The sequence below is a fragment of the Amborella trichopoda genome, chromosome 9 (genome assembly GCF_054954075.1).
Source record: "Amborella trichopoda isolate Santa Cruz 75 chromosome 9, AtrichopodaSantaCruz75HAP2 v2.0, whole genome shotgun sequence".
Classification (NCBI taxonomy): domain Eukaryota; kingdom Viridiplantae; phylum Streptophyta; class Magnoliopsida; order Amborellales; family Amborellaceae; genus Amborella; species Amborella trichopoda.
The window spans coordinates 47,739,517-47,753,890 of NC_142344.1; the positions used below are offsets into that span (position 1 = coordinate 47,739,517).

At 37.9% G+C, this 14,374-nt stretch overlaps 1 protein-coding gene across 3 annotated transcripts in view; it reads left to right on the top strand.

Moving 5' to 3' along the window:
- LOC18444652 (putative serine protease EDA2) overlaps positions 1-9,184 on the top strand; it is a 45,313-nt gene extending 36,129 nt beyond the window's left edge. For 2 of the 3 annotated variants that reach the window (XR_002282732.2, XM_006854816.4), the window contains 2 exons: positions 8,713-8,811; positions 8,963-9,184. Coding sequence is in view for 2 of the 3 variants with exons in the window: in XM_006854816.4 (XP_006854878.1) it covers positions 8,713-8,811; positions 8,963-8,970 (107 nt within the window). In the remaining variant the exon portion in view is untranslated. Of the gene's footprint in view, positions 1-8,712 lie in introns of all 3 variants that reach the window. The other variant, XM_011628935.3, reaches the window with a different exon arrangement.
- The last annotated feature ends 5,190 nt before the right edge of the window (positions 9,185-14,374 follow it).

The following is a 14,374-nucleotide window of genomic DNA, read 5'->3' on the forward strand; positions in this document are numbered from 1 at the left end:
ATGCCATTCACTCTTTAGTTCCTCCTCCCTTCTAATCATTCTAGTTTATCCTTTGCTTCCTCTTGTAAGATACTCCTCGGTTAGGAACTCTGGATGAGAGTTCTTTTCGAGGATGTGTTCAATTGGTGGCATCATAGAGAGAGAATTGGGTCTGCCATCAGGCAAAGATCTGAGTCAATGCAAGGTCCTTTGCTTCCTCTTCAAGAATTCCTTTTAGAGGCTTGCGATCAAAACTTAGAGTGAAGATTAGGTTAAAGAGTATGGATTTGATGGTTTTGAAGGTCTTTTAATGAAGCTAAAACTTTGCATTTCATTGGCGTAACTTGGCTTGGGCCTCATTCCACATTCTTGAAGCGAACTAGACTATTTCCTCTCCCTTTGTCCTTTTTTCCTGACCTACATCAGATGTGTTAGTTTTGATGATCTTGGGTTCTGCATCATTCGATGGGGTAAGAACATGCAACTTTCTCACTCTTTCCTTAATTCTAACCACAACTCTAGTGCTCCACACCCTAGACTTTGTTAGACCTCTTCCTCAAGAAATTTGTCAGAACCTTTTGGTTTGCTGCTAGTTCGGAATGGTAATCTGACAAGCAATTTAAGTGTCCAAGAAACCACTTGAGCTGGGTTTTGTCGGGATTTGATCCGGAAATGTGTAGGCGAAATCCATTGAGTGGTCTTCCCGTATTTGATCTTGTGACCTAAGAACTCAATTTTTTCTGGGAACAACTAGCGTCATGCCGTATTTTTTGATTGCATTCCTGAAGGACTCGAGGTGCATTAGTGGCTTTTCAAATCGTTGAAGATGAGAACATCATTCATATGAGATACGGCAAAATGATTGAATGGGCAAACAATTTCGTCCATGATTCTCTGGAATTCTGAGGATGCGTTCTTTAACCTGAAAGGCATACACACCATTCATATTGCCCCAATTGTATAGTGCTCTTGTACGAATCTTCCTTTTACAATTTCTTTTTCCCAGAATCTTGAATTAAGATCGAATTGTTGAATATCCTTGCTCCCCATAATCCTATCTTTGAGTGTTTGGCGATTCAGGACTAGGTAACATACCCATCCTAGGGTGTCATTGAGCGGCTTATAGTTAATCATGAGTCATGGAACCCCCGCTTTCACGCTAATTGCAATTATTGATATAGAATTCCATGCACGATATGGGGCTCTTACTTAGCCTTATTGACCCCCGTTCTTGGAGATCCTGAATCTACTTTTTGTTCGTCCTTGAGACCTCTTCCGACATCTTTGAGACTCTTTCTTTGATGGGAATCTGTCTCTGCAAGATGTCCTTCCAGTATCGGGGCGAGTTTCCTATAAGTGTCGTGCCCAAAACGCTTTTAGGTTTAGAGAACAAATTGTGTCGGCAAAGCATTTTCTGACCTCATTGATGCGTTTCTAGTATCTTGCATAGGTGACTTGTTCTCGTATTCGCAGCTGAGGGATGTGACTAGGAACACTAACAAATGTCATATATGCCCAATCTCGTTCTTTAGTGATCTTCACAATTGAAGAGCGAGTTGGAGGTACTGAGAAATGAAAGAAAACCTTCTTTCCCTTTAGGTTAACTCGTACCCTTCCTTTGAGACATAGGTGGGGCCAATTTTTGTGATGACGATGAAGGACGGCCCCAAAAGATCACCGCATTTTTGCCTCTCCATTATTATGAAATTGAACATGCACGTCTTGCACCAGGAATTCCCTTTTTTGAGATGATTAGTCTATACTATCTTCGCCTTCTCATAACAAGCTGTCTATAGTTCTGATAGAACTAGGAACTTTTGAATACAGTTGAAATCTTCCCAAGTCGAAATTCAGGAAAAGTCCTATATGACTGTCATCATTGAATTTCACTTAGGCAGGTTATCCAATTCTGGACATCATGAGTCATTTTGCCTGCAAGCATATTGCTCAGTCCATTTCCTTATGTCTGAGGGACCTGGAGTGGAAAGATCTCCATCCTAGCTCGCCGAGTTTCACCCCGTTCTTTCTCTTGCCATAGCTCCATAGCTTGTTTCAGTTCTATTTCTTTGATACGATCATCCAGAGATTTGGCATATTGAGTAAGCTGCTTTATTTTGGTTTGGAACTCCGTAAATTGGCATTGTTGGAGTAGCTGGCCCAAGCTTTGCTAGCTTGTCTATGGACTTTGCCAATACGAAGTGCTCTGGAGACACAACCTTCTTCTCCTTGCTCTAGTTGTGGAAGCCACAAAGGACATGGTGCCTATCATTCCCTAACCTGATGGTATGGCTGGGATGTGAGAATAGTCTAGCACTTTGTTGCCAACTTTTTTTTGGTGTGTCCTCTTTCTGCATCCCAAAGTTGCAACTCTCCGTTTTTCTCCCCTTATAGATGGGGTAGTCTTTTGTTGCGGATTGGGGTGAAACCAATGATCTTGTTGAGACAACTCTAATGGATGCTCATAGGACTTAGGGCACCAATTGAACATTAAAATGGTGGTGCTAGATGGGTGACCATTCTCTTATGGTTTCATGACGGCAATAGTCCCCATTCCCATGGAGCTGGTTTCTCTGTAGTGGGCACCTAAACAATGGCCAAGTCAGTTATCCTCAGATCCTAAGAAGTTGGCATTGCTTTCCTCTGACTTTGTCCTCCAAGTAGCTCCCACTCTTTTCTTTTCTTTACACCCCCTTTTATAATTCCCTTTCCCTGCTGCATTTAAAGCAAGTGGACCACTTGTTTCTTTTGTAGAACTCCTTCTTTCAATGGGGCTTTGAGTAAACCCTCTCTCTCGGTGATGGCCTCCGTCCAATGGCGTAGCCATGGTTAGTGATGGTGATTATGTCTTTGATGATGTCGCCATAGGTATTTCTTTCGGTCTGGAGAATAGGGCAACTCAAACTCCTCATGGATATCTTGCATGACTTGCCAATCATTCTTTCCCTCGTAGTTAGTTTGTTTTTGAGGCAGTGTTTTTCTGGAGTCTTTATGATCTATCCCATTAGTTCTTGTATGTTACGTCACCCATGTCTTTCCCTTTAAACTCCTTTTGCAGTATCCGCTAGCAAACCTTGGAGGCCTACCAATATCAACTCGTTGTAAAATGCCTTTTGGTGGTTGTTGACCATATATACCTTCTTTGGAGGTATTCAGGTACCTGCTGGGGTCAGCAAGGGATCCAAACTTTCGGGCTATTGGGGCATTCCTTTGAAGGCCTTCTATGTTCTCCATTGATCCACATAGTTGAATTTGTACAGTTGCCAGATGGCTCTCAACAATATTTGAGAATCGTTGCCTAGGCGAGTTGAGTATTGGAAGACCATTGACATTAATTGTTATGCTGTCTCCGATTTCCTTTTTTTAGTGTTCATTGAATTGGTCCACCAATGCCTCAGAGTTCCCACAAATCTCTGAGTAGGCATATCCATGGCCTTGGGCCAGGATCTCCCTCCGGTTGTGTGCGTATTTGCCACCACTTTCATTAGGTTGAGCATTTTCATGATTTGCGGCTGGTCTTGCTTGTTTATGCACCATTGATGAATGGTGCGGTCATTGAACCCTTCTTGGACCCAGAAGGGGTCCTCATGGTAGGTCTGTGGGCGTAGGTTTGTGTGGCTTTCTTTTGAAGGCTTGGATATACATATGGAACGACCTTTTGGAGTGTGAACTCTCCGTATTTCTGGAATAGTCAGATGAATCCTTTGATTGCTTTCCTTTCGATTGCCTGATGTTCATACCATTTACTCATTTTGCTATAGGGAATGGGTGACTTGTGATCACCTCATATCCCCTTCTAATCTTAATCCCTATGCCAACATTGGGCTGGGACTGTCTGTCTTTCGATGCATTGGTCCAATCTTGGAGTTATGTCAGGCGGAGCGGGACTCTTTTGAGGTGTATCTCCTTTAGAGGCAGAGAGAATAGCTGATTCCTTCAATTGTCGTGGATCAACGTGTCCTCCAAGATCATCTCCTAATTTTAGATTGATGGCATTTAGCGTTATGTTTGGGCTAGTTTGTTAAGGAACCTGGTCTTGCCTCCTTTTTTGTTCCCTTATGTTGAAATCAAGGGGATTGCTTGTCCACTCTCTTCATCGAATATTTGCGGCTCAATTGGGGGAAAGTCGAGGATTCTGGTTTGTTTCCTCCTGCCGAGGTCAAAGTAGACGTAGTTACTGCAGTTATTCTTTTGCTATTAACAAGGTCTAGGAGGGTTATCTCTTGCCCTGCCCTTAGATTTATCCAGGGGCTCTTGAAGCGAGTTCTCCTGTCCTTGGTGAAGTCTTTTAGTTACGTACTTTACGAGAGTTGTAGAGGTATTCGTTATGATATGCAGAGATAAGCCCTTGTAACAACACGGCTTTCCCATCTCCTTACACCTTTGGGAGAGGACTCGAACTGCTCTTTGTTGGGATAGCATCTCCCTAACCATCATATTGGATTGCTTTTACCATCTCCCTGTCTGACCATCATATTGGATTGCTTTTAGGGTAGTATGGTATGGCTGGAGGGGACTGAGAGCCAAATTCATGGGTGACTCGACGTGGGTTATCCCCTAATATACTTCCCATTGGGGGGTTCCACTTCCTTGGCCATCTTATGCTCCAACATCTAGGATTTTGGAATCATGACTTCAGCGGGCTTTATCTTTTGACAAACTACAAGTTTCCCCTTGACGTTTTCCTCTAAATATACTCCTTCGAATCTTGAGGCACTACTGGTGATTGGTGTCTGTGTTCACTGCCCTATCGCACACCTTCCACGTCACCACTCACCACTATATTCACATATCCTTCCAACATATTGTATACATCGGTCCTCATTTGGAAGCGGAGAACTTGATTCAAATGTTGATCCTGAAGCAAGATCGTGAAGTCGGGGAATATGAAGAAACTGATCTGTCATTGGGCCGTGGACGCTCTACAGCTCCAATGAGTGTGTTGTGGTGGCTATCAACGACACAGACCAAGACCGGGGAATTGAGATTGTCTCATGTGAGAATGGGATGGTCTTGTTTTTCATTAGCCATTTTTGCAAGCAACAGACATCCTATTATTGACTCGATATAAGACAACAGATGATGATATGAGGATGTTGCACTAATAGTCGAGCAAGACTTATATTCCCATAGAGGCAGATCAAATAGATGACGGACGCAATACATGAGGACTCAGAGAGACTCTCTACCTACTGCCCCCCCCCCCCCCCAAAAAAAACTAAAATAAAACGGTTTCGACATAACTCAGAGAATCAGCCGGATCGGTTGGTTTCAGCATAAATTTTGTTTTTCAAAAATATCTAAAAGTAGTGTTCTTTGAGTATCCAAAAACATTGGGTGTTGTGCATTATGTTTTATAAAAATATGTGAATATTAAGATGCAGTTCCCCTATCTAAATGTCTATTTTGATTATTACATTCATATAACTAGGAAAAAGAGCTTACAATCATCATGGGTATCAATACATAGGCCAAAATAGAGCATACTACAACTGAAATACAAACCTAATGCCAAAATAAAAGACTGTGGTGTTCTTCCTCTTCATCGTGTTTAGTTCGCCTGAAATCTGGATGAATGTTTCAAGGATTTCCTTCTTTATAGTGAAGAATCATTGAAGAAAATAAAATACATGAAAAAAACAACTAAACTAAACTGACAATGTGCATTCTCATGTCTTGAATAAGGATTTAAGGCTGGCTATTTGACAGCAAAAGCGAATGGTCAATGGTGCAAATGTATATTAACATGGGTACAATACCATATTTTTTTCATATCAACAAAATTATATTGACGTAAGTTTAACGTAATTATATTAAGTTACTAACATTAATAAACAACAACAATTTCAATATGATTAATGTAATTTTTATAACTAAATTATATGAAATTTCTTTTACTTGATTATATGTAATTTAAACTTAATTATATGTAATATTATTGTTTATGTAAATTATAAAAAAGGAAAACAAAAATCATTAATCTAAAAGATTTAAAATAAGCTTCAATTAAAAAATCCTTCTATATTATCTCAAAACCTTTAATATGTAAATTACACAAATTAAAAGAGGAAAAAAATTGGGAACCCTAAAAGAAGCCAAAAATGCATGTTTTGAGGCCCTCGACTTGCATGGAAAGAGGTTTCAAACCATAAATTTTCTGTAGCAAATATGTAGAGGGATGAATGAACATCATTATGGATCAAATTTGCACAAATTGGATCCAAACACGGTTACAAAATCAATGAAATGGCAGATTTTGCCAAAAAGGAAAAACATTTCTACGACAACTAGCAATCTTGAGCGAAAAAAGTTATGAGAAAAAAAATTATGACAATAACAATTCAGATCTGAGTTTCAAACAGTAGAGGAACCTTTTCAGATAAAAAATGATAAATAAGTTTCACAATGAAAGCACGCAAGGATCTTTCATCTTTGGTCGAAGAAACAAAAATCTCCGAAACCCCAAATAAAATTTTTTTGGGTTCGATCCACCATATTGTGCTGCTTTTTATCACCAATCAACAACAAAATCTAGTACTAGCGTAGCCAAAAACCATTTAAAAACATTTCAACAAAAACCATGAAGAAATCGAAGAGCAATTCGATCTCTGGTGGAGTGCTCTGAGAAACCGGCAAAAACCGTTTATTTTTCGTCACAACAAACCGTAGAAAAGAAAATACAAAATTCTAAATTAATGTACCTGAACCTATGTGGATCAATAAACCATTTCAATTTGAATAAATATGACTCCAAACATGATCTGTGAGTCTTTCTTTGTAGATCTTGAGCTTTTGGACCCGAAAATATTTGGGCTTGATCCATGCTGCTGTGTTTGTTTTTATCACCAATCAACAACGAAATCTAGTACTAGGGTCTCGAAAGACCATTTTAATAAAAATTACAACAAGAACAGTGAAGTAATAAAAAATAAATTCAATTTGTGGTGGACTGCTGATAAACTAGGAAAAAACATTGATTTTTCACCAAAAAAATTGAAAAAAAAATGGGGAAGCGATTTCTCTTTTGATTTTTTGATCATCAAACATTGTTTTTATAGATGAAAAGGCATTATTGGGATCAATTATTGATCCCAATATTGCTGCAAAATGGAGATTTGAACAACAAAAAGGAGAATGATGGGTTGCAAATTTTTTTCGGTGGATTGGCGATTCTACTGTAGCGAATCACCGATTTGCAACAGTAGAATTGGTGATCCAGGGGGTGAATCGGGTGAATCCTGATGTATGTGGGGATCCGATTTGAACAATGTGAAATTCTATAAGGATCGGCGGTTCCCATCCAGATTGCTGATTTTTAAACCTTGCTCCCTCCTTTGTAGGTTACTTTTTCAGAGGGCTTTGTCCATACAGGCTACCTGCACCCTTGGAGGAATTGAGGCCTTATTTGGGCAGGATAAGGCTTGCCTTATGCCAGGGGATGATAGGAGGAGATGGAAATGAATGCTTCTCTTGGTTCCTTGCCCAAAGTGTGGAAGCTATATGTCATACTGTTATTAGGAAGAAGAATGGCACTCGAACAAAGTCTGTTTGGTCTTTTTGACTGCCACTCATCATTCCTTTTTACACTGAGAATCTCCACTTGGAAACCTTTGAGCCCCTAAATTGAAAGCTTGGAACTATTTTGGCAAGCTTGAGTAGGCATTACATTGTTTTTCTAGAATAGGCTTTTCAATTTTCAAAATGACTTATTTCAAGGATGATTCATAAACTAATCAGAATATTGCTTAATAGCCGTTCAGCTTGTTCATACATGAGAGAGCTTCTTGAACTGGTTTGTCTAAGATTTCTGAGGACCCTGTAAAATGAACAGGTAATTCTGTTTGTGCATGAAAAGTGATTCCAAACTACCTGAATTCAACAAATTTGCTATTGAACCTTTTTATCCATTGAGATCATATGTGAGGGGCTTTGTGGTCATTAAATTAGATCTATTTGGTCTAGCTTGGGTTACATTGGGCATGACAGCTGAGTTAACTTCTGATTTATGTCCGCCTCCTGTGGCCATTATATGTAGTGGCAGTGCTTTGGGGCACGTGAAAGGAGTGGAATAACTGGATTTCAGAGGTGAAGTCCAGGAGGTCATATAGTTGAATATTTGTGATAAGGTAATCATTTGGGCCCTTCGGAGGCTGGAGTTTTGTGGATTGGGCTGTGGATTACCTCAATAGACTAGAGAATTGTGGCTGTCATTGGCAACCATGCTGACACCCAGCTTGGGGTCGCTTCCTCGTCCTGTGAGGACTTCAAAACTTAATTTCATGGGCGATTTACACCTACCGATGCCGTCTGGCAATTTGGTTTGAGGATATTAGGGAGGACTTCAGCTCAGGCTGATGGTTGCTGTTTCAACGTGTGAGAATAGAAGCGACACTTTGGCTAATGGGGGCAGTGATAGGAGTTTTTTATTTATCATCATTGAGAGATTGCCTTAGCAATCTCTTCATCATCATCATCATCATCGTTTTAACCTTTTCTCAATTATTTGGGGTATGTTGCCTTAGTATCTCCTCAATAGCTGTTTTTTTTTAAGGCAATGGTCTTTCTATATCAATAGAATTACAGTTACTGATAACAAACTAGAATAAAATAAAATTTGCAATCCTGTTTTTTGGGTTAATGTAGCCTGGATTCTTTTTAGTCTTGATGTTATTGATGCTCATAATTATGATCTATTTCACGGTAGGCGTCATGATTCTCTTTGTGCGGCTTTTGCAGGTGATGCCCAAAATTGCACATCCCCTGAAGCAGTTCACAAAGTGAGACATCAAATTATAGAATATATGGACTTGTGGCTCTCGCAATGCCATGATACAGGTCGGAGTTCCATATAGTTAGTATTAAGGCTGTGGGATCTTGAAACAAATTTTGCCTTTGTTCAATAAATTATTGTGCTATGGACTCTTCTGAGTTGTATTATTTTCTTCACGTATATACTAGCTGATTGTAGGTTTTTATACTTCAACAGATGCATAATATAGCATTTACAAAAAGGATCAGGAATAACAGAAGGTGATTGTCATGTGCTTTCCCTGTTCTATCAAATGGCAAACTTGTGTGCTTTGTGTAAATGCGTTATCTGTATTATTCTAATAAATGTAAAATGTGCCATCTTTTATTGTAATAAATGTAAAATGTGTAAATTTGTTATTATATTAAATATAAAGTTATGCTGTTTTATAAAATAAAATCCACAGATATCACTTGTAGTACACACACATACAAACATATATGAAATTGGAGATGAGTGTATATGGAGTTGTAACAAGAATGCACGTGTGCTTGGGGGGGCACGTGGTTGATGCACTTGTGCGCATATTTTAACATGTACAATTACTCATAACATCTATAAATGTGTGTCAATATTGGTTGGTTGAGGTTTGTATAATGTGCACATGTTATATTGTACAAGGAGTGCACTTCAAAATTTTGTCCGAAGATGTAGTTCTGGTGTTAGGAATCTTATGATGACTTGAAAATCTATGTTGAATTGTGATTATAAAATTTTAAATTTCAAAAATATTGCAGTTCGGGGAGATCTATAAACAATAAAAAATTTGAAAATGGATGGTTTAGATAATTTATTACTAAATGTACTATTTTTAGGACTTGCAATTATTTTTTCTTTATTGTATAGATTAAGACATTTTTTTTTCAAGATGATCGATTGAAAGATTTTCCAACTTATAGACACTATTTTTTGGCTGGATTTTTGAGGTGCACCTTCTATAGTATAAGGCCTTGCAAGTTTTATAGAGTATGGTGATATAACTGCCTCATATATTGATTGGTGGGGGGCTAGATCGCCCATTGTGATTCATGGTGCAACTAATTAATGAACCCTACTTGTCTTCAGGAGGCAAGCAACACGCCATGTTGGACAACAAGGATCCAAGAAATTCTCTTTTTCACCTGTCCTTTTAAAACTTGGATATTGTTCCGCTTGATTTGGATTACTAAAAATTACTTTTTTTATAAGGAAAAAGTTTATAGGAGGTTACAACTGTAAAATGTAGAATTAACGTGCACCTAAGAAATTCATCGGAAAAAGCTGTTTTAATGTTGAAACCAATTAATCATCTCTTCATCGAGATGTATGAATATAAAAAAAAAAAAAAGATTTCGAGTTTCAAAAATACATCTTGCAACACATTGTCTGGACTGGCAATTTTGAAGAGTTTTATGTTTATAGATCTACTTCAACCATTTTAGGTGTTCAAAATTTTATAATAAAAATGAAAATAAATTTTTAGGCCATCTTTAGAATTTTTGACACCAAAATTACATGTTATGATAAAATTCGGAGGTGCCTTAATTTGATTGTTTAAAGTTGCAACCTCATGCAAACCACTCCTTTTTTATATTATCCACAAAAGCAGCTAAAGTTAAAGATTGAATATGGATTGGGAGAGACGTTGGAATGGCACATTAGTTTGCCTGCAGGTGTCAAGTTTTGGAGTTAGAGAGCACCTATTTTTGGTTAGTCCAGTGAGAAAAGTGTTTCCAAGTTATGATAGGAATAGAACGTAAGATGTCATGTTGTACTACATATCACCATGATCACCTATGCCTTGCACATTTGACTAAGCATGTGAGGGCTCAATCAAATTACGCTTTGATGATGCTTGATGGTGAAAGATCAGAATGGATACTTCTAGTGACCGACTTGGGTCCAAGTGGTACATGTTTGGCTAATGCTGTGGTGGCAAGGGCAATGCTACAGAGCCTTAAATTATTGGGTGCTATTCGAATCAAGGTCCAAGTTGAAGGAGATTCCTTGAATGCTATTCGAAGATGTAGGTGGTCTAGAGGTGATTGGAGGCCTGTGTGGGCCGTCACACCTTCTATAAGATCATAGATTGTTGAGGAATGGGGAAGTGCAATTCTTTTATGTATGGAAAAAATTTATATAAGGTTATAATTTTAAAATGGTGAATTAAGGTGCATCTCAAAAATCCATCATAAATTGTTGTTTTAATGTTGAAAAATCCTCTAATTGATCATCTCGACATTGAGATATATGAATATAAAAAGAGAAAAATATTTTGAGTCTTAAAAATTGTGTATCTTGTAACATATTGTCTGTATCGTCCATTTTCAAGGTTTTCTAGTGTTTACGGATCTACTTGATTTGAATCATTTTTGGAGTATAAGATTTTATAGTTAGAGATGAAAATAGTTTCTCAAGCCATCCTAAGAAATTTTGACACCAAGATGATATTTATGATAAAATTTAGAGGTGCGTCTTAATTTGATTGTTTAAAGTTGCATAAAATTAAAAAAGATGAAAAAGAAAACATGTGAGAAGCGAACTTAACTTTCTCAACAACTTTTTGCTTCCAATTTATGGTGTATTTTTGACATACAATGCAGATAAATTCACCAACTACTTGATGACAACACTCAGAGAAACAACTAATTGTTAGTGTAACATATGGAATTACTGTTTCCTCTAAACTAGCGTATCTGAAGATATGACATTTAATTTTTTAATTTTTTAATTTTTTTATTTATTTTCCTCTTGGCTTAGTGGTGAAACCACACTCTAACATCAAGGGATCCAATACCGCCACATTCCCACTCAAGATAAAATAAATAAGAACTTGGTTGCACATTCATTCAAACTGTTGGTCGGTTTGTAAATAGTCTACCAACTTTTGTCAATTACTCTACTACTTCTTGAGAGTGAATTTGTCAACATTGCACTATCATCTGTAAAAATCCAGTGCTTAAAAACCCGAGCTTGTGCACTGATTCTATAGCCAGTGCTTAAAAACCAGAGAGAGAGAGAGAACTTGCATAACAGCACAGAAGGAAGACACATAAAAAACATTGAAGAAAGCAAAAACAGGGCACCCTAAATAAGACATACCAATACCTTATATTGAAAGAGAAGCCAATTCGCAAAACAAAAAATTGCAAAAAAATACCTAAAAGATGAAGAAGAAAACATGTGAGAAGCGCAGAGAGAGGGAGAGGCACAAGTTATTCGTACCTCTGCGTGGCGCAAAGAGAGGGAGAGAGTGCACTGAACTTGGATTAAGAGAGAGGGAGAGGCAATTCGCAAACCATAAAATTGCAAAAAAATACCTAAAAGATGAAGAAGAAAACATGTGAGAGGCACATAGAGAGGGAGACGAGCAAGTTATTCGAACCTCTGAGTGGCGTAGAGAGAGGGAGAGGCGCACTGAGATTGGATGAGAGAGAGGGAGAGGCTCTGGTTTAGAGAGAGAGGGAGAGACATGCTCGTCTTGCTGTGAGAGAGAGAGGGAGTGGTAGCAGGTAGTAGGTAGACCTGCATCTTTGTATACCAGGCGGGCAAGCTCCATTTTTATATAGAAAAGCGCTTGATTTCGCCTTTTTGAATGGGGCCGTCCATTTTCTGCGAGTTCATCGGAGACGTTGGCGCACCGAAATGCAATACGCGACGGGGCGTATGTAATCATTTGCTTTTATATATGTATATATATATCTTCCTCTTGACTTTTTTACACCTATGTGTGTTGAACTCAAAAGGATCACCATTAAATTTGACACAGATCTCTAAAAAAGTCACCCATATATAGAACCAAAAATGATCACCATTAAATTTGACATAGATCTCTAAAAAAATCAAGTCCGACACCTATAGGATAACTTTTCTAAAGATATGTGCCAAATTTAATGGTGATCTTTTAAAATCCTACATATATAAGTATAAAAAAATCTCATAGGATCATTACTTTTATATATATATATATATATATATATATATATAATTTCTAGGAGACGGAACCCAATGGATAAAGGGTTATGCTTTTTATGCCTTCCAATGATAAAAAAGATGTTTATTTATTTGTTGAGAATGGGGTTAGGGTCGTGGTAGTACATCCACTTGTGCCCCGGCTAAAGTTTAAGCTTCCATTCTCACTTAACGCATTAAAAAATCACTAACAATTTAAAAAACGAGTAAGAGCTCGTCATCCCCATTGAATAACAAAAAAAAAAAAAAAAAAATACATCGCTTTTCTTCATTTATAATAACTCCCTTGCTAGAGTTGGTTGGGCATCTAAATGGGGCCTAATTAGAGAAATCCATGATTATAGCTTATCTATAAATGCATTGCCCCCGTTTGTCTCTCTCTCCGGCACGAGCATAAAATGGAACATCTATGATTACTCCCCTCTTATCAGGTAAAATCCTGTCTAGGAGACCATATGCACTGTGTAGGTGCCTGAAAACCTGGTATTGAGTAGAGACTATCCAATTTTTGTTTGGAAATACTTTATCTCCTGATTTTAATATGGATCTCAAAATTTTGTTATAAAAATCTTCCCAATCAGGTCTTCTACACAAAGGAGAAAATGTACAGTAAGCCCGCATGGGACATGGTATATAAACTCATAAAATATACAAAAGAACGAGAAAATTGTGGATGCCTCATTGAAATGTGACATCCAACTCCTTGTGAATATGTGTTAGACCGGTCTTCAAAAGCTATAAGCCAATCTAACATATTTTTTGCCGGACTGCATTTTTTGTCATGTTCTTCCAGTCCGATACATTTTTTGTCGGACCGTGGCAAAAACAATGAAAAAATATGATCCAGCACAAAATTATACCTGACTAGTAGTGTGGCTTTTGGAATTCGAAGCTTGAAGCTGTTCCAACACACTTTTGTATCTGAACGAAAGAGAATCTAGCGATCTGATACAAAAGTGTGTTGGATCGGAATTTGGCTTCAAATTTAAGAAGCCTCACCATCGGTGCAGCACACTTTTGTGTCGACCGCACTTTCCCATTTTGGGCGAAGAGAGAGAAAGAGAGTTTGAACAAGTGAGGGAGGATTGAAAAGGTAGTTTAGTATTTAACATATTAACTTTTTGATTGGGATAAAAACAAGGAAAAACAGTAATTGGATTAAAGGTGTGATATAAAAAGTATCGAAGAGTTGGATGTCTAAAAAATAGTCGATATTCATAATTATCCCTAAAAAAACAAGACATGAAATAATGATCCAAGTTATCTGATTCATCAATAAACTGCACAAAAAAATGAAAGATCTGTCGAAATGCCTCCCCTCCCTAAACCCTCCCAACCCTTCCAAATTTAAACAACCAACCCAATGCAAAATAAATGGTTCGTTGGTGACCAATTTAAACCTACAACATGAAACCTCTACCTTCCTCCTTTTTACCAGTTTACTATGCTCTCTCTCTCTCTCTCTCTCTCTCTCTCTCTCTCTCACACACACACAAATTTACTAAAATGACATACTCTTCTTCTCATCTGAACCTAATTCCCAACTGCATATCCAGACACCCCTTCACACTCAATGCACCTCCCACCTGCTGAACTTGTTTTGACTTTCTTTTAAAGAAGCAGTATTACTGCCTCCCA